Source organism: Mytilus galloprovincialis, chromosome 4 (genome assembly GCF_965363235.1).
Source record: "Mytilus galloprovincialis chromosome 4, xbMytGall1.hap1.1, whole genome shotgun sequence".
NCBI lineage: Eukaryota > Metazoa > Mollusca > Bivalvia > Mytilida > Mytilidae > Mytilus > Mytilus galloprovincialis.
Genome location: NC_134841.1, coordinates 64,937,606 through 64,964,350, shown reverse-complemented (window position 1 = coordinate 64,964,350; position 26,745 = coordinate 64,937,606). Strand labels below are relative to the sequence as shown.

General features: G+C 30.7%; 1 protein-coding gene across 5 annotated transcripts in view; it reads right to left on the bottom strand.

Annotated features, from left to right (window-relative positions):
* Nucleotides 1–26,189, bottom strand: part of LOC143072710 (furin-like protease kpc-1) — a 56,120-nt gene extending 29,931 nt beyond the window's left edge. For 4 of the 5 annotated variants that reach the window (XM_076247794.1, XM_076247797.1, XM_076247796.1 and 1 more), the window contains exons 1-7: nucleotides 25,768–26,188; nucleotides 22,827–22,931; nucleotides 15,852–15,941; nucleotides 11,396–11,548; nucleotides 4,181–4,257; nucleotides 1,359–1,447; nucleotides 480–652 (exon numbers count right to left, since the gene is read on the bottom strand). In XM_076247794.1, the coding sequence (XP_076103909.1) occupies nucleotides 480–652; nucleotides 1,359–1,447; nucleotides 4,181–4,257; nucleotides 11,396–11,548; nucleotides 15,852–15,941; nucleotides 22,827–22,931; nucleotides 25,768–25,995 (915 nt within the window). In that variant the 5' untranslated portion in view covers nucleotides 25,996–26,188. Of the gene's footprint in view, nucleotides 1–479; nucleotides 653–1,358; nucleotides 1,448–4,180; nucleotides 4,258–11,395; nucleotides 11,549–15,851; nucleotides 15,942–22,826; nucleotides 22,932–25,767 lie in introns of all 5 variants that reach the window. The other variant, XM_076247795.1, reaches the window with a different exon arrangement.
* Nucleotides 26,190–26,745: the final 556 nt, after the last annotated feature.

The following is a 26,745-nucleotide window of genomic DNA, read 5'->3' as shown; positions in this document are numbered from 1 at the left end:
AAAGAAGGGAGTAAAGTGGATTTCCGATATTAACACTGAACAGGGGAATCACTCATTTTAACCACCAGCACTTACTTACCGGAAAATCTTATTTTAGAATCATGAAATAATTGAAATAATACAGAATGAACTGTTAAGAATAGACTGATCATTTCTGATGTCCTACAGCCTGTTTTTTTAACTAGTTCATGGCTTGGGCCATGGGACTTAAGATCTCTATCTATGTAGAAAACATGGGATTTCTAATCAAGACTGCAAGTTTCTGTCTTAAAAATGGTTATCGTTCAATTGTCAAGCAGTTTAAATAAACATCATCCATTTCCCTTTTCCCTTTTCTCCATAAATAGTTTATCTTTTAATCCCTCCATGTCTCAATATTACTCATCTACTATATGGCAAACATTGTTTGTTGGAGTTGGGACAAAAACTATGTGCGAAAGTGTGAAATTTGTTCTGTCTGACAAGTTTATTGTCCTTACATATTTGATTCCATCTTCAAAAGCCTTCCATGCCAGACGTCCTGGTCCATCGACCACTTTGCCATCATCATCTGGTCCCCAGCTGGCGGAGTAGATGTCTATATGAGTCTTATTAAAACTTAATGATGTGGCCTCAACTGCATCAAATACCTCACCATCCAACATACGTACACCTGTAAATATTGCTCTCATTAAAAACTCAATAAACAAAACAAATATGCTGTGCAATTTTAGATAAAGACTATAGTGAGCTTTATTTTGGGATGACTTCCATTTTTTAGATGAACTAAGTTTGAGTGAACAAATGATTTCAATTTTGAACAAAATTACCTGTAGTTTACTTGTTTAATCTTGAGAATAACTTAAGACTTGATAGTATTTTTGTTAAAATTCTAATCAATTACACAATCAGAGAAGTCTTTATTCATTTATACATGTATAAACATTATAAAACACTATAATATAATGAGATGTGGCATAATTGCAAGACATGCATCTAACCACCAGAGTTCAAATGACGTGGATATAAGCAATTATAGGTCACTGTACCACCTTCAACTATTTCAATTTGATAAACCTAATAGTACATGCATATAGATTAAACATTTTCCTGGAAGGCTAATATTATATTGTAAAATTTTAGGATGATACATTTGAATGACATCATCTAAGAGTATACTTTAATAATAAGAAGAGAAATGAATATTAAAGCTCCTTTTTGAAGAAAAATAATAAATAAGGTAAAAATAAATATATAAAATAAAATAACCAACACATCTTTTATACCTATAATGTTTTTTTTAAACAAAAAAATAGTTGACATTCAAACTAAACAGGATATAATCTGAATCAAAATTTTAAAACACATGTATGTGTTACCTCCAATCCCTGAGTTAAAAGCTACTCCTACCACACAGTTGGAGTTATTAGCCGAAGCAGACACTTCACCAGCACATCTTGTTCCATGTCTAAAAAGAAATAAATTAATAAGATAAATAATTACCAAACAGACTTTAATGTCTGTGTCATTTTGGTCTCTTGTGGACAGTTGTCTCATTGACAATCATACCACATCTTCTTTTTTATATTTAATTTCAGAGTTAATAAAGTTGTTACTTTCAAAAGCTGTCAGTCATAAAAAAAAGTAAAGCATTGTTACTTAAAAAAATAATATATTCATGTATTCTTTTTTTCTTTTAATATACATGTACATATTTTTTTTCTTTTGACATTAAAGTTGAAAACAACCTGCTTATTTGCTTATCAGCTATCCTGCTTTTTATTCAATTAGTCCAATGATGTGGATGTAGATAGCAACTAAAGATCACTGTACCAACTTCATTAATGAGTAAAACCCATTCCATATAGTAAGCTATAGAAGACCCACACATGACAATACGTGAAGGTGTCAGACCACCAATAGAACGTATGTAAAAGTAGCCCTACTCTGACACAAAATAGTGCTTTTGATGTCCTTGTTTACTTAAACTAACCAACAAATTGCAGAAATGAAACTTTTGGTGAAAGAGAAATATATCTAGACCATTTTGAGCCAAAATTTACTTTTCTATGAGTATGCATTAAAAATTTAGGATTAATGCACTAAATAGTATACTAATTTAAGATTTCAAGAAAACCAGGGGTTATTTTTGGAGTACCTCTGTTTGAAGGTCAGTTATTTTGTTAGAAGGCTTTAAAGGTATGGTGAAAATTGGCATGTAGAAAGCTGATACATGTACAATTCAGGATATACCTGGTTTCTATGAAGTTAAACTTAAGGTAAAATTTTTAGAAAGCTGTGAAAATTGCAAAATTTGGTTAACAGATAGGGATTTTTAATTGGTGGTCTGACACCTGAAAAAAGTAAAATCACAAAAATACTGAACTCAGAGGAAAATCAATTCGGAAAGTCCATAATCACATGGCAAAATCAAATAACACTAACAAAACGCATCAAAAACGAACGGACAAGAACTGTCATATTCCTGACTTGGTACAGGCATTTTCAAATGTAGAAAATGGTGGATGGAACCTGGTTTTATAGCTAGCCAAACCTCTCACTTGTATGACAGTCGTATCACATTCCATTATATTGTCACCGATGCTTGAACAAAACAAACAGACACAATAGTTAAAAATGTCAAAAATAGGGGTACAGCAGTCAACATTGTGTTATCATATTAATCACTATAAAAACAACAAATGTAACGAAGAAGCACACATCAAATTAACATCCTCATTTTGATTATATTATACGATTTTATTTGTCTATGTAAAATGCACCCATCAAGGAAGGAGGGTTTTGAGTACTAGTGTAAAATTGCGCGTTTGAAATTCGTACAGGTAGACATGAAATAATTTTGTCGTTCAAAGTATGACGGGATGCATAAATATAGTCACGCAAAATAGATATAACAAAAACTGACTAAACAGTATAAAGTAATAATAAATAAAATAATAGTGTAGTGAAGCAATCCAAATGAGAAACCAAATGGCCTAAGTTATGACATAACAATAACAATAAAAGAATACTGTATCTGAGGACACAACTTCCTCTGCTAGAGCTTTGCAATTTTGAAAAGTTAAAAAGGGGCATAACTCTAGAGTGGTACAAAATGTAAGTGACTTACTACTTAAATTAAATTTGAACTCTAACTGCTTGTTTTAATATCGGTTCTTACCATAGTGTAAGAGTTTAATAAAATTGGATGAAGAAACTTAAGTCAGAGTGCAGAAGTGAAAATGGGACGGACAGACGGACTGTCAAGGGTAACACTTAATGCCCCCATTGCCTATGATAGGGACAAACCAATAATAAGTATGGGAGGGGGACATGGGTGTAACATCATAACATAAGAACAAACGATAAGAATCATTTGGAAACAGCTAGACATCAACTTTATTGTGAAGTTAATAATCAAGATAAAAAATGACATTGTGCATGAATATGTACACTACTTTAACTAACTAACTTTCTGTGAATCCATTCATTCAAAATTACTTAAAAGCAGCTTCAATTTTTATTTAGAAAATTTTTAAATGAATGGATGCAAAGAAATTTGATAAAACTTGCTGACTGTGGTTGATAATGTAATTAGAACATAAATTAAGAATGACAAAACATTGCTGCAGAATAAGTTGAACATCACGATATTTAAATATTTGCCCATAAGAATACATGTAAACATAACTTAATTGATTAATCATACTGCAATTTTTTTTCAAGGTGAAACTGTTCATCATTTTTACTGCAGATGAAATATTGTCCTCCACTCTTCGTGTTAATTTTAGCACCTAATGGTTAATTTAAGAGAGGTTCAAGTTGTAATTTCATAAGTTGACAATATGAATTAATTGGATAAACTTTTTACATTTTCACTTAAATGGAAAGTACATTCTACTTAATATATAATGACAAGGAAAACTAATTGTCTCTACTGACTTGGTTTACATAAATTTTGCAATATCACACTTTTTCAAATATCTGTTACATTTTGCAGAAATACATATTCCGGTGATAATCTTTATTTAAGAGAAATTAATCTCTTCCTCTGTTAGACCAGAGAATAAACGTGGGTTTACAATCTTAGACATGTTTATTTGCTATTAACAGATATAGTCAATGTAATTTCCTTGTTAATTCATTAATTTATTGTTGTTTATGTTATGACATCAATAAACACCTGTTCTTGACTTTTTACCTGTTCTCGTTAGTGGGGTCATATCTTGGCATAGGGTCACTATCTTTGTTGTTTACGTCATAACTAGCATATGGATCCTGAAAAATAACAAAATCACACTGATTATTAAATTATTCAAAATATATCTAGGAATGTTTGATGAGATATGTAAATCTATATAGTTTGTACTTGATGATGACGGCAATGGTTAAACAGATTGGGAAAGAGATCCATATGGCACCCCACAGAAGAAAATATAATATCAGTATGTAATGTATTGGACAAAAGACAGTTGCGATTCCTCTACAAACAAATTAAAAGTCTTATGTAATAAAGTCATGCATAACAGAATCCAAGTCAGCATGTCATAGGACTAAAATACTTGTAGACAAAAAATTTTAAACCAATTCACATTACTTGTTTGTGTACAAAACAACTGGACATGAAACCAAAGACCGAAAACCCCAATAAAATAGCCATAAACCTCCAATTCATATAAATGAAGGAAAATTCAATAAAGCACTCTCACGCTAATTAATAAGATATTGTATATACAAACATGTGGGATTCTCTATAACATTTTTTTCCAATAACCCTGTTATTGCTAAATGAAAAAGAATACCATTATATATATGGATGTGACTTTTAACTGTCTGCTTCTCATTTGTTTTATTTCCTAGGGCTTTCTGTTTAAAAAATTACTCCTAATACTGATAACGAACTTGTAAATATTAATCACAAAACGAATAATGTCTTCTTAAAAGCTTACGGAACAAAAAAAATAAAGAACACTACATGGCTATAAAAAATCCCCTAAAGTATTAAGTCTATCAAATAGTCATAAAAATAATGTTTCTCTGTCATAAATTTAGGACAAATCATCTTACTAAAATTTAGAACAACTCAAACAGGATGTGTAAGGCTATTTTAAATACAAAATATTGCCATTTTAAAGATCAAGTTTCAGACAGATATAATAATTAAGATTAATCTTCTTTCCATTTTTAAGCAGAAGAAATGATGGCCTACAAATTTGAAAATTGCTGACAATGTTAAACTCATCATAAAAAAAAAGTCTTTAACACAGTAGCTAAGTAATGTGTGATGAAAAAAAAAAAAACATGCTCAGCAGACGGCAAATCAATGACTGGTTTAAGAGAAGTTTAGGTGCCAATGCTACTTCAGTTAATACTGGTCCATAATTATTTGTATGAAATTCAAAAGGAAGAATAGTGCATTAGTATATGAGGACTAAAAAAAAACACTAGCAATCAATATCCTTTCTCTGAAAGAAAGCAATATTCTGACCACAAAACAAGTACAGTTTCCTTTCCAAGACGTAAATTTTTGTACTTTCCTAGAAAGCTTGACAAACATGCTCAGAAGACAGAGAATTAATGACTGGTTTATGAGAAGTTTAGGTGCCAATGTTACTTTAGTTAATACTGGTCCTTAATAATTTATGTATCGTTTCTCTGAAAGAAAGCAATACCGGTATCCTGACCCAAAAATAATTTCCTATCCATGACTTAAACTTTTATACTTTCCTCGAAAATGAGCCTCGAAAGCTTGACAAATTCTGAATGTAAGTAAATCAAGTATTTCCCAGAAAATCCTCTTAAAGGATTACATTAATAGTTAATCAAAAACCTATTCTAATTGAAATAAACTCTTGCAATATGTCTTAATATATAGACGGACATTGATTTCTGTTGTAACAGTAAGCTTTACATGGATGTCAGATGTAAAATTATTACCTTAATGCTCTTTTGCTGTAACCAATTACCTTACATAATAAAATAAAATTCTTTCCTTTTGATGGCCAGTTTTTCACACAAAATCAAGCCAGAATTTGACAGATAACTCATAAAGATTTCAATTTTGTTAGATTTAATACTCTTTTATACAATCATGGATTTTCTTTTCTTCAAACTTTATCAATGTTTCAGGACTTTTAAAATATCAAAAAACAATCTCTGGAATAAATCCTCTGGTACGCTTCAGATTATAATTTAGGGTAGTAAAATTCATCAATCATTTGGTAGAATCAAACATAGAAAAATAAATCGTCAGCAGCAACAAACATCAAACTCAGGTTCCATTACTTTTTATATGATGACATTCTTATTCAAATTCTCAAAATCTATCTTTTCTTACCCTAAAAAATTCAGCGTGCTTGGTGGAAAAATTAAAAAAATTGACAAATATAAATTTTTCTATCGCTGCTGTGACACCTCAGGGAATTGAATTTAAGGTGTACTGCACTCCGTGAAGAACATTAAAAAAAGACCACAAAGCCAACCCAATATTACACTGACATTATAAATTATAATTAGTAAAAAAACTTATTCTTATTTAATGCATCAAAATATTCCTAATTTTCACTTTCTTGGAAATGTACTCGTTGACAACAAGAAATTACTGTGAAATAAACATTTTTTGTACTATTTTTAAAAGACTTGTCAAAAGGATTATCTGTCTGTCTATTTCCATGAAAACCAAACCTTGAGATTAAACTATATCTACACCTACTCAATAACAAGAATACAATTTCATTTTATTTTAACAGACTCTATTATCAAATGAATTTCAATATACATCGTGCAGCAAATACAGATATTAAAACCTTTTATCCAATGTCATTATTGAATAAAAAAATTGTTATTTAACAGCTGTGTTAGGCATTGATTTAATAATTAAATTGATGTCTGTTGTCTCCGAAGAACAATTACCACATCATGGAATCTCAGCACCGGTAAAAACGTCTGAAACTTATGAAACTTCTATGAACTTTAGCTGAGGGAATGGATAAATGAGAGGATTATAGGATAAAAGTTCTAAATAAAATCTGTCATTCCTTTTATAAATCATTTAATGGATGAGAGAATAAATCTTGTTTTTAAAAGGGAGCTATAGCAGAATTTGCTAAGTATCTAAGCTCTCATGCCAATACTGAATTAACTGGCAAAATTTTAAAGCAACTTTTCAAGGAATTACATTTGGGGTTGGTACATAAGCAAAGGCCTTGATAAGGTTTAGTCAGATTAAGGGTTAGAATTGGCTTGCTGTCAAGATTCGTAATAGCTATTGACTTATAACTTATGACACTGTATGATGAACAAATATCCAAATATCTGAAACCATTTTCTCTTACACAAAACTTTTCAAAACACATATTTTTTTTTTAATTTGGTGTGGATGTGGGTTAAATCTATTACTTTCATGAATTTACAAATTAGTTTTGCTAATTACAAAAAAAACATTTTAGTAAATGAAGTTTTAAATTCCTCTGATTAACCATACAGAACGATCAATTTAATAATTAAATTTCAAATGTTTATCTGTAAAACTCAGTTGACACATATACAAACAAGTTAATTAACAAAAGTATAAATTAAAAGTAATGTATACCAATTTAGCTATATAATCGATAGCCGACCAAAATAGGATTACAAAAATTACTATAAATCTCCTGTCCAATATGCCATAACTTCTAACACAGACTTTACACAGACCTTAATTAAAGGTGCTATAGATAAGCTAACAAAATGATACAGAGGCAAAATTCATCAAAGATGTAGACCAAGTAAAATCCACAAAGTAAATGTGAGAATGGAAATGGGGAATGGGTCAAAAAGACAACAACCCGACCAAAGAACAGACAACAGCCGAAGGCCACCAATGGGTCTTCAATGCAGCGAGGCAACTCCGGCACCCGAAATCGTCCTTCAGCTGTCCTCTAAACAAATATGTATATAAGTAGCCTACATATTTTACCATATGAACTAAAGGAATGACAGATGAACAGGCAAAGGAACATCAAAATACCTTTGTTAAATAAGATAACAATTTATTCTGCAATCCTTCATCATCAATCTGCCTTTCAAAACACATGTATCTTAAGTTAAACAGCAATATCTGCTCTCTGATTTATTATCTCTATACTTTTCCCTCAAATTATCATTTTTAAAATACATACATCTTAATTTAACTACATGCATGCTTTCTGTCAAAGGGACATTACTGTGTTAGTCATTGGCAGTCTATCAACATAATATGTATAAGCAATACAAATTGCTAATTGTCGAATATGAAAACTCTATATAAAACCTGACCCTAGATGCAAAATTATAATTACTTGTTTATCATAAGATCTAGTTATAAATGGTAATAGAATTATATAAAACAGATCATTCACTGCTATAAATTAGACAGATACTTTCACAAATTATTAATAAAAATTACCACAAAGATGTGTATCTTGTTTCCTGTTTTATTACAAATCTGAAAGGTATAACTTGTAAGGTCAAATAAAATATTTTTTTTTCGCATCTGCCTATTATGCATAATTAAACAAACAATTAAAAAAAGAAAAAAAAATATATATAGATATAGTTTTTGGGTAATTTTTCTATCTTAAGTGCAGATGTACTCTAACTTTTTTTAGAATGAAAAATACTTTTATGTTAAGATAGAATTTGAAAATAACACGAACAAATCTAATAAATCCAAAAGCACTTTAATATCAGTATCTAGATCGACCAACATCAAGACTGCTCATACATGTACAAAAAATTTGAAAGTGAAGGATGTTAATTAAAATACCTACACATGTCAAAAGCTACATGTATATGACCATATTGTTCAAAGGTCAACTTTGTTTGAGAGTTGAAGTCTTAGTTCTTAATAAGTTTAATTAGTACAATATTAATTCTCCATACATGTCAACAGAACTAGATTTAATTTTGAAATGCAGATCCATACTGATAGAGACTCTTTATATGAACCGAATAAAACCTATGATAGAAAATTGCTTTTCCAAAGGATCTGCTTTTTTTTAGTTTTATCCTCAGTGCAACCATAGATTATTGGACTTTGTTGATAGGCAGTAAGATATTTAAAGTTTATTTGTTTTTATGCCACTTTCAACACTCCTGGCTATATCATGACAGCCAATTATTTTTAGTTTTTGCGACAGGATCTTAAAAGAACAGAATTTTTAAACAAGAAATCAAATGATTTTTACTAACTCTTGTCCTTTAGACAAGGTGAGCTGAAGATCTGAACTCTTGGCTTATAATGTATACTTTTCTGAAGTTTATTTACATGAGCAAATTTACAAACAAGCGTGTGTCCATTTACACGGATGCCTCAATCGCACTGTCATTTTCTATGTTCAGTGGACCATGAAATTGTGGTCAAAACTTTTTTGCATTAAAATTAGAAAGATCATAGAGAACATGTGTACCAAATTTCAAGCTGACACGAAAAACTACCTTGACCAAAAACTAAAAACCTGAAGAGGGCACTATCAATTTATTTGCTCAGTGGACCCTGATATTGGCCACACGGTCAAAACTCAAATTTGGCATTTACATTAGAAAGATCATATCATAGGGAACATATGTACTAAGTTGTAAATTGATTGGTGTTCAGCTTTATCAAAAACTACCTTGAAGGAACGAATGAACTGACACACAAAAGAACTGGTGTAAGTAAACATAAAGGATTCATTTAAATTCTTGGAGAAAATAGTCCTAAAACTTTCATCATATAAACAAAAATGTGTATGAAAATGAACATTATGTCTGTTATATGGTCGGGTTGTTGTCTCTTTGGCACATTCACCATTTCCATTCTTAATTTTATTGCTTTAAACTTTGTCATTTGAACTTTTGTAGGTAGTTGTCTCTGACATTGACAATCATACGCATCTTCTTATTTTTATAGTCTTATGCATATCTACTTGATAATTCAGCCTGTAGTCAAACTGGTCTGTGATGTATCAAGTTTAAATCTCCCAGCCAAAAATCAATGATCTAATACTACTGATAAATATGTGTTCTTCATATACATAACGGTTTATCTTGGTCCCCAAGGCCCTCTTAACAACTGTTATATCTGATACTGTGTATAAACCTAGGTACAATGAATTATATTCAAATTTTACTGATTATTTTCCATACTGTGATTCATTTAATGTATATTTATCAACTTAAATTTTATTAGTCCACTTATGTATATAATGTAAATTTGTATACAAATTAAGTATTTTTCAACATCAATTGGAAATTAAAGACGAACCCCTCAAAAATCAATTTTAATGCCGAGTATACAATTTCTCTGAATTAACCTAATTCATCGCAAAGTTTCATGTACAAGTGGCTTTATGCCACGGTTTATGCCAATTGATAGATAAATGTATTTATATTTGTAGTTTTAATCTGAATACTTACATTACAAGTATTTTCAGCTTATCAAATATTTCAGTATCTATTGTGGACAGATGTTTTCAGTGATAAACAAAATAGTCTAACATGTAAAGAGACTTGATGAATGAGAAGCATGGACCCTTTATGAGAGGGAGTCCATTTATATAGAAGTTTAATTCATGAGCTTTGTCCATGTTAAGGATATTTCAACACAAGTTTAAGTACAAAATTATTTCAGTATGCAGTACAGTGTAACCTGTGTTATCCGACACACTTGGGGACCAGAAAAAAATGTCTGATTCAGCAGAGTGTCAGAATACTCAGGTTTTTTCTGCAAAGATAGGCATATTTTGGGACTGTGAAAATGTGTCAGTTAAAGCAGGATGTTGGAATACTTAGGTGTTGGATTAAGCAGGTTTCACTATAGAAGGAAAAATCCACTTCAGACCAACAAGGAAGGCATGTACATGCGTATATACTTTAAAATTGAATTATTATGAAAAATTAAGTAGCTACTTTTCCTAAATATATATACCGGTAGTATGTTATTAAAATTAAAATTCCAAGAATATGTGTGTGGGTGACGGAAAATGATGAGCAACCTTATTTGAAAACATTTGAAGTTTTTATTGAAATATTCAATAGACATTAATGAATGATAAATAATTCATTTTGAAAAATTATAATCATATATAGTTTATATCTAATGAATATGAGTAAAGTAGATATGGGGTATACCAGATACATAAATGAAACAGTAACCCCAGAACCACAAAAACACTAAAGACAGCAAGTGTTCAATACAGTAAGAGGCCTTCACAATAGACAATATGTCTAAATTAATCTGTGGGGAAGTTGAACAAGATTTTAAGATCTCCATAGGACTGGTTACATTTGAAAATTTCTATAGACTTGTATGTAGAATTTTTCGTTAATCTACGAAAATTGGAATCCTGGAAAATAAAAGAATCTACAGTATATTCCATATCATAAACAATCAGACAATATTATCTGAAGAACTTACATAATTTTTAATGAGATCAGGATGGTCTCTCTCTATACCATCATCTAATATAGTAACAATGACTCCTTTACCAGTATATCCCATCTCCCAGGCTCTTTTAACATTCATGTCATACCCAACAGTACCTGCTGTGCCTCTTTTTCCTCCCTCATGCTGAAAATACAAAACTTTCTTAATCATTCTTTTGAATGAGTATTATAAAAGTAATGAAAGGTATGATTTACAATATAACATTATAACGTCATAAATCAGGCTATTTGTAAAATGATTTCTTGTTTTAATATTTGTTGACATGTTTGCCATGCCATGTTCTTGTCTTTTAAAACTTCCTACATGTATATGATATGAGAGTTGCTCATTCTTGATTGAATGATTGGATGTTTAACACCAGTTTCAACTCTCATGTGCTATTTCATTGTGTCAGTTTCAAGTGGTGAAAAACTGGAGTGCCTGGAGAGAAATAACGACCTTCAGTAGGAAAACTGACAATAATATTGGAGTAGATAGAACCTGCACGTGCAAGCTCATTCTTAATCGCTGTACTTTTGATCTATTGTTGCTTACATCCACATACAATGGAATCTGGTGGATAGTTGTCTCATTTGCAATTATACCCCATTTTCTTATTTCTATAACCAGCTGCTCCACAGGGCGTAGCTTTATACGACCGCAGAGGTCGAACCCTGAACGGTTGGGTAAGTATTGACACAACATTCAAGCTGGATTCAGCTCTAAATTTGGATTGTGATTAAATAGTTGACACAGCATAGGTTTCTGACACAGAATGAATGAGGTCTAATGAACTTAAAATTTTTTTGTTGCCTTTGAGCAATTCACTATGCTGTTGAATATTAATCCTCTCAAAAAAATGTTTGAAGAAATTTTCTTTTTATTCATGAAATCTGAAATGAGAAAAATTGACCCCCCTTCGACCAATTTTTTTTCACATACACTTTCCCTTATTCCAAAACTGATCTCAATTCAAATTTCTACTGGAGTTTGCAACAATAACAACTCATTGAAATACATCATAAAATATTAAAATGTAAAAAAAGTGCTTGTTTATCACTGAATGGTAAAGATTGTTGTAATTTATCAGTTGGTAGTAAAAGTGAATATACATTGTATATTGTGTAAAACAATGATTTAAGTTGATTCAACTACTATTCTGCACAAAGAAAGATAACTCCAATGAAAATTTCTTGCTATTGCACAATATTGTGCAATTAGATATTTCTTGCTATTGTGCAATACTGTGCAATTGAAAATACTTGCTATTGCAAAATACTGTGCAATTGAAGATTTCTTGCTATTGCACAATACTGTGCAATTGAAAATTTCTTGCTATTGCACAATATTGTGCAATTGAAGATTTCTTGCTATTGCTGAATACTGTGCAATTGAAAATTTCTTGCTATTGCACAATACTGTGCAATTGAAGATTTCTTGCTATTGCTGAATACTGTGCAATTGAAAATTTCTTGCTATTGCACAATACTTAATATAATAATTTTGGATCCTGATTTGGACCAACTTGAAAACTGGGCCAATAATCAAAAATCTAAGTACATGTTTAGATTCAGCATATCAAAGAAGCCCAAAAATTCAATTTTTGTTAAAATCAAACTTTAATTTAATTTTGGACCCTTTGGACTTTAATGTAGACCAATTTGAAAACGGGACCAAAAATTAAGAATCTACTCACACAGTTAGATTTGGCATATCAAAGAACCCCAATTATTCAATTTTTGATGAAATCAAACAAAGCTTAATTTTGGACCCCGTTTGGACCAACTTGAAAACTGGGCCAATAATAAAAAATCTAAGTACATTTTTAGATTCAGCATATCAAACAACCCCAAGGATTCAATTTTTGTTAAAATCAAACTAAGTTTAATTTTGGACCCTTTGGACCTTAATGTAGACCAATTTGAAAACCAGACCAAAAATTAAGGATCTACATACACAGTTAGATTCAGCATATCAAAGAACCCCAATTAATCAATTTTTGATGAAATCAAACAAAGTTTAATTGGACCCTTTGGGCCCCTTATTTCAAAACTGTTGGGACCAAAACTCCCAAATTCAATCCCAACCTTCCTTTTGTGTTGATAAACCTTGTGTTTAAATTTCAATGATTTCTATTTACTTATACTAAAGTTATTGTGCAAAAACCAAGAATAATGCTTATTTTGGCCCTTTTTTGCCCCTAATTCCTAAACAGTTGAAACCAAAACACCCAAAATCACTCCCAATCTTCCTTTTGTGGTCTTAAACTTTGTGTCAAAATATCATTGATTTCTATTTACTTAAACTAAAGTTATAGTGCAAAAACCTAGAAAATGCTTATTTTGGCCCTTTTTGGTCCCTAATTCCTAAACTGTTGGGACCAAACCTTCCTTTGATGGTTATAAACCTTGAGTTTAAATTTCAAAGATTTCTATTAACTTAAACTAAAGTTATAGTGCGAAAACCAAAAGTATTCGGACGACAACGACGACGACGGCAACGCTGACGCCAATGTGATACCAATATACGACCAAAAAATTTTCAATTTTTGCGGTCGTATAAAAAGATTCTAAACAGCTATTAGAACTTAGTTATATATAACCTTCAAGAATCATAAAAAAATTTGTCTATCACATCATATCAGATATTGTTTAACAAAAAATGCAAAGACTTATTTAAATGCTGTAAATAATTAGTGTAGTTAGAAAGCCATTTGTGGAAGCAGGAATTTGAACTCACAAAGCTGCACTAGTTCACTCATATGTGCAGGAAATGTGAGAAGTGAAAATATATAAAATTGTTTATTTCTTTGATATATAATACCATTAAACTAAAAAGTAAAAACAACTATCCATTAAAGACCAATTATAGGTCATGGTAAGGGCAAAGTTTGGTTGAAAAGATGTTGCACATTAAGAGACCAAACAATGTAGGTACATTTTAATAGTTGAAGAAATATCATTTATTCATACCAAATATTAAGAATCAAAAGGAAATATCTACTTCTTATGTAACAGATGTGATTCATTGCAGCAAATGAGGACATGTATATATATGTTTCCTAACAAATGAAATAATATATGTTTCCTAACAAATGAAATAACTTGATAGCAAATTATAAATAGAGGGCCAAATACATCCAAGAATAGCAAGGTATTCAATTACAAAACAAGAGGCTGTCACAACGACAGCAAACCGGATTTATTAACATTTATTTGTGTCCTGGCAATATCACAAGAACCATTACTGATGAATGGTGAAAGTGAAAATCGTCAATATCAAATTTGACCTCCATTTTGTCATTAGTATCAACATATTAAAATTTAAAAAGCTTACGGTAGATTGAATGGTTCATGAGTAAATGCAACAACGTGAATGGAAACGCCATTTTACGATCTTTCAAGAACCATAACTCATGAACGGTAAAAGTCAAAATCGTCATTATTGAACTTGACCTCTATTTTGTCATCAGTAACAACATATTAAAATTTCAAAAGCTTTGGTTGAATGGTTCATGAGAAAATGCACAGACACGACGGGAAACACCATTTTTCAATCTTTCAAGAATCATAACTCCTGAACGGTAAAAGTCAAAATCGTCATTATTAAACTTGACCTCCATTCTGTCATCAGTAACAACATATTAAAATTTGGGAAGCTTTGGTAGAACAGTTCATGCGTAAATGCACGGACACGACTGGAAACTCCATTTTTCAATCTTTCAAGAACCATAACTCCTGAACGGTAAAAGTCAAAATCGCCATTTTTCAAGTTGACCTTCGTATAGTTGTCAGTAATAACATATTAAAATTTTAAATGTTTTGGTTGAACGGTTCATGAGTTAATGCACAGACAACATTTGATTGCCGCCCGCGGTACATCCCCAAATCAATAACCGACATTTTTGTCACAAAAATCCGGTTAAAAATGTATTAAAAGAATTTTTTGTTAAAGAGGATTCATTTCCAAATCAAGAATTAATGAAGAACTGTAAAATAAAGTTTGATTAACAGTTGTTTGGTTCAGTGGCAAATATTTCATGCATATTAAAGACAAGAACAAACTAACTATACAACAAACAGGTGGGTTCGGCAAACAGAATGAGGAACAGGAATCTGGACTGTCATTGGAAAATGAAAATATGTTGCAATAACTTGAATATGAACAAAATTTTACTCAAAGGCAAATGAATGCCCATAAGAAAGGTTTTACTTGTCTGAGAGGTAATGTCAATACAACCTGTCTTTGAATGAATATGTCTAGTACATGTAAACTTGTCACAATATAACATATATAATGTGCTCTGAAGCAGTAAACTTTCTATTTCTGCCAAACATAATTCATTTATATTATCAATGTAAGATATTGCTGTCTTACATTGCATAATTTAATTGTAAAATCAATACAAAATGTCTTCATTAAATTAATATTTTATTATTCTACTTACTAGATACCATTGGTTTTTATACTCTGGGTCATTAAATGTGAGATCTCTTTTTGTTCTTTTGTGAACATACTGTTGCTCAACCCAGTGAACCTGTAAAATATTAAATCACTAAAATTATAAGTCTTCACTAGTAACTTCATTTACAGACTCAATGCATGTAGAACATATATATATAAATAAAATTAAATTTCAAAATGCTCTTAAAGTCCTTTAATTCTCTACATTTTTCTCCTTATATATATATATGCATTATTAGGTAGGACTAAGAGAGTATATAGTGTTTTCCTTCTGATATTACAGGTTACGATAGAACAACTACAGTCAGAGCTCAGACATAAATAAGTCTGAATCTGCTTTTGACTCATAAAGGTCTAAATTTGTAAGTTTTAGGATTTGTCTCCCTTTAATGCAAGACAAAATACGACTTTAATAAGTCAAATATTGTTAAGCAAGAAATAATTGACCAGAATCAAAAAGTTGCAAATATCGACTCCTACAAGTCGATAAGTGATCAAAATTGGTGAACTTCAAGACCCACGCATATTAATAAAAAGGTCATGCATCTAAATCAAATAATGACAACATTGAAAGACAATGCTTTGTCTTCTAAAGAAAAATATGAATGAGAGTCTAAAAAATCGGAGATAATGTTAATTAACCTTACAATGCAACCACCTGGAACCTCACTTAATGAGGTAAAACATCTGTGTTTAGTAAGGATGTTCAATTAGACAATTAAATATAGATAGCTCAAGTCCTTGTGAACTCTCAGACAGGTTTTTGCTGTCATAGGGGGTGTAGTTTGGCCACCAAGTGAAATTAAGTTTTTTCATCAACATAAATAGACCTAAACAAGTCTTTCATTTTCTGACTTAGATAAGTCTAAAATTGAAAACACATTTTTATGATAAATACATGTTTTGACTTCTTTAAGTCAAAAACAAAAATCGACTTGTTTATGTCTGAGCTCTGACTGAACTATGAGTTTACATTTTACTGGCAACTTCTTAACCCCAAGATAGTACTCGAAATAAAAATAATGTATGACTACTGATAGGAAATACTGGAATGTTGATGTTATTGTCATGTCAAATGTTTATTCCCTTTGGGGCCCTTAATTGATATAAAATATTCTTATTCTTCTATACAGTTGTGATCGTTAAACCTTTAAATCAAAGAAATAATAAAGAGGCCTGACATTGCTTCCCTCCTCTCTGTAATAACATCTCGGGCAACAGCTAAACTACAAGAACACTTCTTCTAAAAGCCTATACTGTAGCTCAAAGCTTCAGAACAAAGATTCATGAATGTCTCCGGGAAAGCTATTGTCATACAGAAATGTCATATAACTTTCTACAACAGGAAGATTCTGTTTCAATAGAATCACCATTTGATTGATTATTACTTCACAATCAAACATCAAATAAGTTCTATTGTGCCGAATTACACAAAAATCAATCATGCTTTTCTTAATTACTTGCACAGCTTAAACCTTAAATGTTATTACCAATTCAATCATACATTGACAAAAATTTCAATGTTGTAATATTAGAATAACACGAATACAACGTAATCATCTTAAATTTTTTTTTAAAATTAATTTGTATATGAAATATGGTGATGTCGACTTCACAGAATTTATAAGAAACTTTTTACCACAAATACTTAAAAGCTTGCCAGTGTGAGCGAGGACACTTCTGGGAATTGGAACTGCCAATAAATGTACATTGTATTAATAGTAGAGTGAATATATTTATGATTTGTGATATTTTTCAGAGTTTATTAGAGTTTGATAAGACATCATTTGCTCACTTTGAAAAAATCATTTAGCATGCACACAGGCAGTAATTCAATCATCATGTCATGTAATCTTTAGTTTATTTGAAAGCAGTCTTTTCCTACCATAATTATAACGATAATTATAACCCCTTCTATCATCATCATCCTATGTCAATTTCAATGAAATATGGGGGACCATAATTGGATCAAGCCTAGCAAATCGTTTCTGCATCTAACATTTCCATGTACTTAAGTCAGGAATCTTGTTATGGTTCCCAGCGCTGTGGGAGGTCAAAGGGTATCAAATCTGTTGTAATGGTATTATTCTGATACTGTTAAATCAGATGTAATCTTTAACTCTGCTAAATCAAACTTAATTAACCAGAACTTCAAATGCTCAAGAATGCATTGATATTCAAGTTAACTTAATATAGTTAGTTAACCTAAAACTTTCATCAGTTATTCTAGAAATTTGTGTATCAAGGTTTTTAAACAAGTGTTAGTTGTTAGAATCATCTTTTATTTGATGTTAAAAACAAAATACAGGCATGTTTTATGTGCCGAGAAATCTGCTTTCCGCAAAGTACATTGCATGCTGTCAGTACTGCACAATTAATCTATCTAAAGAAAAGTTTTCCCAGGAATTATTCTGGTGACATAATTATCTCCCTTTAACACTGATATCATGTTTCTACCTACATGTACAAATGTAACTATCAGCTATCCAATGATGCTATTGACAATACTTTGACTTGAAAACTGCAATATGATTGAATAGCACTGTACTGTTTTAACATATTATGTAATCTACTTCTAAATAGGTTTAGAGATAAGAATTAGCTAACCGTGAGTTAAGCATAGAATATATTAATGCATTCATTATGTTGCAATTTGCAATATCCATGTGCTATTTCGAATTTTCATTCCCCCTCCCCCCCAACCCCAACGTTTCAATCTTCTTTTCAACAGCTGTCTGTTTACATCACAAGACTCTTTACTAAAATGTCTAATATATATGATTTTTGGATGTGAGTTGCAAGATCCTTGAGTCTTCTAATTATCTTTCTCAATAAAGCTATCAGATGACCTTGATCTATGACCCCAATATAACATCAGGCCTCCCTGTCATAATTGGAAATAATTGTAACTAGTTTAAGATCGGATGTTTAAATATAACCTCCATAGTGCCAACAGACAATGGATACATGTAAACTCCTTTTCCCTACTTAAGAACTCTCTGTATAGTATGAGGTCATATCCGACCCATATGGTATGAAACAGTTATTTGTTTACAAACTGGGATTAAGTTGCCTTTTTGTAGGGATGTGACATTGAGCAATCATTAATAAATCAAACAATATAAATAAGGTATAAATGTAACTTGGCTGCAATAACAAACATAATGACAACCAGCAACAGGCAGATTTGTCAGTTAACAGAACTCAAATCGTAAATATTACATGCTGAACACTTTTATTATGGGATCATAAAATAAAATATTGACAAGGTCTTGTGACTAATAAAGTAGAAATCATATTATTATTTGGTTTGTTGGAAATTGTTCTTTACATTCAAACTAATTTACAACAGGTCATATCTTTTTAAACAAATCCATTTCTATCAAAGGATTTGAAAAACAGACAATAGACATACTATATTCTAAATCCAATTATGACAGTAGGTCTTTACTTTCTCTCAAAATTACAGACGAAATCTGTCAAATCGTCATGCGATTTTTCTTCATTTTTTGGCCAGTTTTAACCAATTGTGATTGATATTGGTAAACCTTAACTTGAAAGGACAGGTTGTCAATATTATCAAATGAATACTAATGATCTATATTTTACATGATATTAATAACAAAGGTTTCTTATCAATTTCCGCTTTTTTTATTCCATAACTTGTGAATGGAAAAAGTAGGTGTCAGCACTCCTTAATACAACAATAAATACGTCATGTTTACTATGACATGTCAAAGTTACTTCACAATTATGTTTTAATGTTGACAATACATAGATGCTGATGAGTAGAAACATTGATGAGGACCTTGAACTTTGGCACACGGTCATGAATATTCCCACATGTAATGCAATCAAAGAAAAAATTTCTGCCTCTATTTTTTTTATCTTACAAGTTGTAAACAAATACACATGTTATTTGTAAATTCTGTCAAATATATATTGTCTCTTGGGCCACATTTTTTTACCTACAGTCATGCATATATATAATTTGTAGTCTTCCAACACTTTTCAACATTTATATCGAAATTATTTTTAACTTCTTTTAGTCTGTACATCATTTCAAATGTTTGTCCTTGGTGCTCAATCACAAAAAAAAACACAAACAAGAACTATAAACATGACTAGAACATGTGTAGGAAGGTGAAAAAACTCTCCCATAGACGCCAGGATTCAAATTTTGTCCACAAGATGTGTGTTTCTCTCATCTATAAAGCTTTTACCAGTTTAAATCATACATCCAGTGATTTTGGAGTGATAACAGTTTGTCATATACCATCTAGTTGGTGAATTGGAGTGATAACAGTTTGTCATATACCATCTAGTTGGTGAATTAGAGTGATAACTCTTCATATAATATCTTGCTGGTGACTTGGGAGTGATTACACATTGTCATATCTCTGTCAAAATAATGTGTCTGGGTAAGATGACATGTCTTACTGCAGACTGCAGTGGCAGATCAAGAACGTTTATAAGGAGGGGGGGCCTGCTCCAGTCATGCATCAGTGATTCCCTATATAATCAGCCAAATTTATCCAGCAAAAAGGACCCCCCCGGATCCGCCCATGGACTGTTACCTTGTCAACTAGCACATTTATGGCTCGGTCTAGTACAAAGCAGGGTAATAATTATATTTGATTAACAAGTTCTTGTCCTGAATATGAAAATTAATTTACCGCTGAAAGTTAAGCAGTTTTCATCTTCATTATCACTGTGCATGTATATAACTAGTGAAAACAGACTTATTTTCAAAATTCAATACTCTTTTCCAGATCAACAAAAGAAAACAAAAATAGAAAAGTGCCAGAGTAATAAACAGATAATGCCAAACTGTTAAAAGTGTTGATGGTAAATGCTTGCAATTTACATGAATATAACAAAAGACTAAGTATAAAGTTTGTAATGAGTATTGCTTTTCAGTCAGTAACATAATATATTTCAAACATTTTAACTAGTTTTTAAAATACAATGAATAATGAATGTAAACAGATCATTAATATTTAAAAAAATCGATTACAAATGAATACATATCTGTAGCGTCACATATATATATACAACGAAATTTGTTTTACATGCACACGTATAAAAATTGCGGTTTTTATCCAACGCAATCATAGGTTTGAACGTAGTTTTCAATTTAGACTTGTTTATAATTTTTTCATTTGGGCTTGTATCATATTTTCCCTCCGGTTTATATGATCCGTTCATCCTATATTGACTCTTAAAATTCAAGAGTCTATCTTAAATTGAGGGTAAATTATATGGCCTTCCAAATACTGTTTTGATCTCTAACATTACTAAAGAGACATATATTGTCTAGATCTGGTGTACAAAAAAAATATTGACACCTTATGCTTGTTGCATAACATCTGGGCCACAAGTTTATTGTTTTCTGTTTAGTATCAAATTTATATTAAGATCCATTTTGTTACATCTAGTGATCAATTTTATTTGGCAATCACCAATGAGGCCCCTCATGGGGGGGTCCTAGTAATCACATAATCACCATTTTTTTGCCAATATAATCACATAATCATTAAATATTTGCTTATCTCTAGTAATCAAATAATCATAAACTAAAAATACAGTCCTAGGTAATCAAATAATCATGAAATATTTGGCTTAATAATCAAATAATCATTAAAAAAACGGACAAGTAATCACATAATCAAAAACCCCATGAGGGCCCTCACCAATGGCAGTCAGCAGGGTTAAAGAACATCAGTTGTTCAACCTGTTAGTCAAATAAGTTTTGTTTAAATATACTTTTTTCACTTTTTTGGTCTTTTAGAAAATATTGTTTGTGCTGTATTTAGACCATTCTACAACGAAATTTCTTTTACATGCACATGTATAAAAATTGAGGTTTTCATCCAAAGCAATCATAGGTTTGAATGTAGTTTTCAATTTAGACTTGTTTATTCAGACAATTCATAGATTTTTAAAATTGCAATTATAATAATAAAAAGATTACTGTTAATTTAGAAACTAATGTGTGTATTTATTATTGCAAGTCACTCATTACTGGTATTAAAATATGCAAATATGGATCTAATTAATACAAAATGTATGATTGCAATCATTTGGTGAAGGATATATTCATTGAGGAAATCATGGTTGCAAGTTTTATATTACTGTAAATCTGAAACTCATTAAAAACAATCAAAACATTGTGTTAGTTTTTGAATGTATAATGTACATGTATAAAATTACACCATTATATACATTGTATCATGTAACCAGTAGTTTTAATAATAGAATTCACTGAACAAAAAAAATCACATTTTGTTCTAAACATATTAAATTAATAAACTGTTCCTGTGACAGGTTGGGATTAGGAAAAGCTAAAAATATGTTACATGTTGTAATTATATAACTTGTTACGAAATCATGTACATATAATACATGTAGATTTGAATTAAGACATTAATTTCATTATACCAAAGTTAATTTAACTCCTTTAAATACAGCTGATACATGTATTTTTCACTATCTTCTATTACAGTAGACAATCTAAATAAGTACAAAACTGAAGTGAAGGTGTGCAATTCCTGTTACTAGAAATGCCAGTGTTGCATTACAATCAAAAAAATATATATGGTCATACTGCTCAAATTGACTTAAAATGCAGTTGAAAAAGATCGTCTACTTATTTCTCTTAATGAAAAAGGCATATTTTTAATGGCTCCGACGTGAAGAAATGGAAGATATTTTCTATACTTCCTAAAATGTGAATATGATTTTCGGCAATTTTTAAACCTATTTAGATAAGCTTTCGATTAAATGTAATTCCAATCCTGTATCAACCAATCAGAAGCCGTATAGGATTCTATTCTGAGTACCATCTTGGGGTAAAAAACCTTGCCGGTAAAATGTAAACAAATAATTGCGCTCTTGTAACTTATACTCCTAAATTTGTTATCTTATGTAGTTACTTCCCTTTTAATCAAAAACCTACCTCAGGATGTTCAGACAGAAGTGAATGATGATGTAAACTTGGATCGGCAGATCTTTTTCTGACGTCATGGTGTTCAAATAAATAATGTTCATTTATAGTACCAATCTGAAAACAGAAAATAAAGATAATGGTGTGAAGGTTTATATGATAAGAATAAGAACATTTGTTATTAGATAACTTTATGAAGTATGTGTATTGTACTGAGGAGATCATCTCGACATGTTTTGATTCTACATGTATGATAGATGTAGAATGCAATTGGGGATAAAACATGACATATTACCTCAATAAAAAGAAAAAACTATTCATGTTATGTATAATAAATAAACACATGTATCATTTGAACTCTGGTGGATAGTTATCTCAATTTGCTAAATGTACAAAACAAAAAAAGGCAGAAAGTTTCATTATGAAGCCACATGTCTATTCGCCAATACATATATAATAGACCCTGAAATTGAACTAAAAATCGATTTGCACAAGTTGCTTCCTGTAAGAAGAACATAAACTGAGTGTAATTTTTTAACTTTATCAAATCTTTTATTTACATTTCATGTTTTGTCAAGCTAAAACTTTTTTGATATCAAATTGATCAATACAAACAATACAATGAATTTATTTTTAGTAAAATTTAAATAAAAGGCCTTCATTTCACATAAAACACATACAACTGATCCTCCTATAATGCTGCCCATTAATATTATAAATATAGAACCAATCTCAATTGGTAAAGCCTTTACAAAAAAGGTAAACAATGCTTATACATACATGTACCCGACTATACAGTACTGTATGATTTTTTCCTCATTGTTGAAGGCTGTATGCATATCCATGTACCTGACTATATATATACTGTATGTTTTTTCTCATTGTTGAAGGCTGTATGCATATACATGTATGGTTGCCTATAATTTAATTAATGTACATCGACTTCATTTGAACTTTAATGGGTAGTTGTCTCATTGGCAATCATACCACAACTCCTTATTTTCGTATTGACAATTGTGTGAAAAAAGTGAATAAGATCCATAATGGGCAAATAAAAAAAACAGTTCATTTTTGAACATGTAGACTATTGAGACCTTGACTCATTCTCACATGAAACTTCTTCTGAAATATTGAAAGGGTACTGGCATAGCTTTAACTTTACATGTAAAAATATCCTATTAAGGACATGTAACACAAAAATTGTATGTTAAAGTCTTTCTTTCATTGGCAAGCATTGTGCATGGCAACCCAAATGTTCATACATGTACATGTACAAGTCATTTTGTGACAACATGAGTATTGATTCCTAATTATATATAAGGCAGTAAATAATTCTAGAACTGATAGATGTTGAATTAAATTTTGCATAAATGTAAATGTATCTTGAAATAGTCTTTAGAGCTTTTACACTGTATTTGAATTAAAAGATTGACTTTACAAATTTGTGATGTGATAAAGTTCTATTAAATTCTTTCACTAAGAAAATTAAACATAAAGCCCTTCAGATTTAATTCATTTTATGAGCTACATGTACATGTACATTGAAGTCTGAAGAGTGTACAGTCCTTTAGAAAATATAAATATCCCTTTGGTTTTGATATATCTTTCACCTCTCTTTTACATGTACATGTATTGCTATCAAATTTTCTATATAGTATATTTAGTTAAATTTCATTTCAAGTAAGTTCACATTCTTTTTCATTGTTGCAGCCATACACAATGATACATGTTCGATGAAATTTCAAATCAAACTGAGAATGAAATTTACTGTTGCCATCAGAGGGATCAGATTTTAAAGTTGGAATCATTATTAGGTTCAGCAAAACATGGCAAAAGGAATCATCAATTTTGGTTGTGTTTACAACACAAAATCATGCTACATGTATTTTTTTGCAAAATTTCTGAAAACAAGTGAAAACTGAAAACGCTATTAGTAACTATGTCAAATGTTTGTACATGTACAAAATATTTATGTAGGTTTGAACATGCATGCATCTTAATCTTCGTGCTTTCCATATATATTATTTGTGTAAGTCTGAATGAGTTTATATTTGTTAACTGGAAATTTCTGGAATCCCTATGTGGTCAGTTGCATCGGCACAAACAAAGTCATTGATCAATAGGATCAATATAATAACATAAGCGTTGTTTCATACATTTTTTTTTTTGTACATGTAGGAATTTTACAAATCTGGCTCCGTTCGCCTGATTCCCATTTTTTCTGTTTTACAATTCATGATACATCATTTGTATTTTGCTCATTCCAAGCTGACTAATTTATCAAAACAAAATGTTGTTTTTATTATTAATTAATCGATATCAAAGACAATTATTAAAACAATCAGTGATAATCATTATTATGAAGAATTACTGCTCCAAAGTACGCCATCATTTTAAAATGTTTCCATGTGCAAAAGTTTTCATGAATTTCAATAATATTTCCAAATATAAATACAAATGTATCTGAATAAAAGTTAATTAAGCTTTAATACCCTTAATATTAATATTTTTTAATAAGAGTAGAGAGGAGCAAACCAGGAAGAACAGACTCTTTTGGCAAAGTACCCGTAACTCAGGGTAAAAGGACCTTACATTGTATATCAAATTTTAAGGGAAAATGCACAGAGTTGTCAAGTAGTATTTTACTTGTATTTATATACATAAAAAATTTTAACACTGACATACAAAATGTAAGTTTGCGGACTGAGAGATTTCTGTTGGCATTAGGTGCTGTTGGGTTGCTGTCTCATTGATGTATGGTTCACATTTCTTCTGAATTATACATGTACATTGCTATATTTGTTTTTGTTTACAACTGTTCATCCATGCATCTACTGACTACTGTGCATTGCGCTCCGGTCAATATGTAAACATCAGCCGGACTACTTATATAGTAGAATCTTAATACTACTTTTAATACTTCATCTGTCCCAAAGAAATTAAAAATACTGACCTGTCCATGATTTATAAATCCAAATTCCTTTGCAAGATTATTCGCTTTTGTGACGCTCCCCCCTTTAATATGGACGGCAAACTGATTCACATAATATGCAGAGCACATGTGAAAAGATAAAATTAATAAAGTTAAGAAATAATAAACAAACGTCCGGTAATTGCTGATATTTCCAGAAATAAAGGTTTTTCTTTGGAAAGAAAGACATGTGAATGGATTAGACTTCATGATGAAAAACTGTTGCAAGTCCGCCTCTACAAATGGAGACAACGGTATGAGAAGATCGAATTGTTGGAACTCTATATCATTTCTTTGACAATATGTCGGAATCTTTTGTGTATTTCGTTTAAAACATCTTTCACACCAAAACACGTCACGTTTCTGAAGTTTACATCCTACTTCCGTGAACTCCAATGATCCCTCCAGGCGCCCCCTGGTGGTGGGAAGAAAGATTGCCTACTGTTACAAGTTTAGCTTTCAAAGAAGCTTGTTGTTTTTTTCAAATTTATGAGGGTCTGGATGGGGGGGGGGGGGGGGGGGGGGGCTGTTATTCTGTAATCATCTAATTTTCACCCCTTTTTTCTCTAATCTTTAAAAAAAAATAATCCCTTTTTTCTCTAATCTTCAAAAAATTAACCCCTTTTTTCTCTAATCTTCAATTTTTTTGCCCTTTATTCTCTAATCTTCAATTTTTAAAGGCATTATTCTTTAATCATTTAACCCCATCCAAACCCTCATTTATGGTAAACACCTGGGACCAAAATATAAATATTCATGTTTTATTTGTTAGGTAAACAGACATTCTTTGTTTATTGAAAATATTAATTTTCACCATTGTTTTGCAGAAAAGAAAATATTTTGATGGATTTTAGGGAAATAGTTGTATTGAATATCACATGCCCTGAATACAGATAGATACAGGATTTGGATGTTATTTTCTTACATTGTTTGCAACGAATAATCTATTTTTGAATTTAC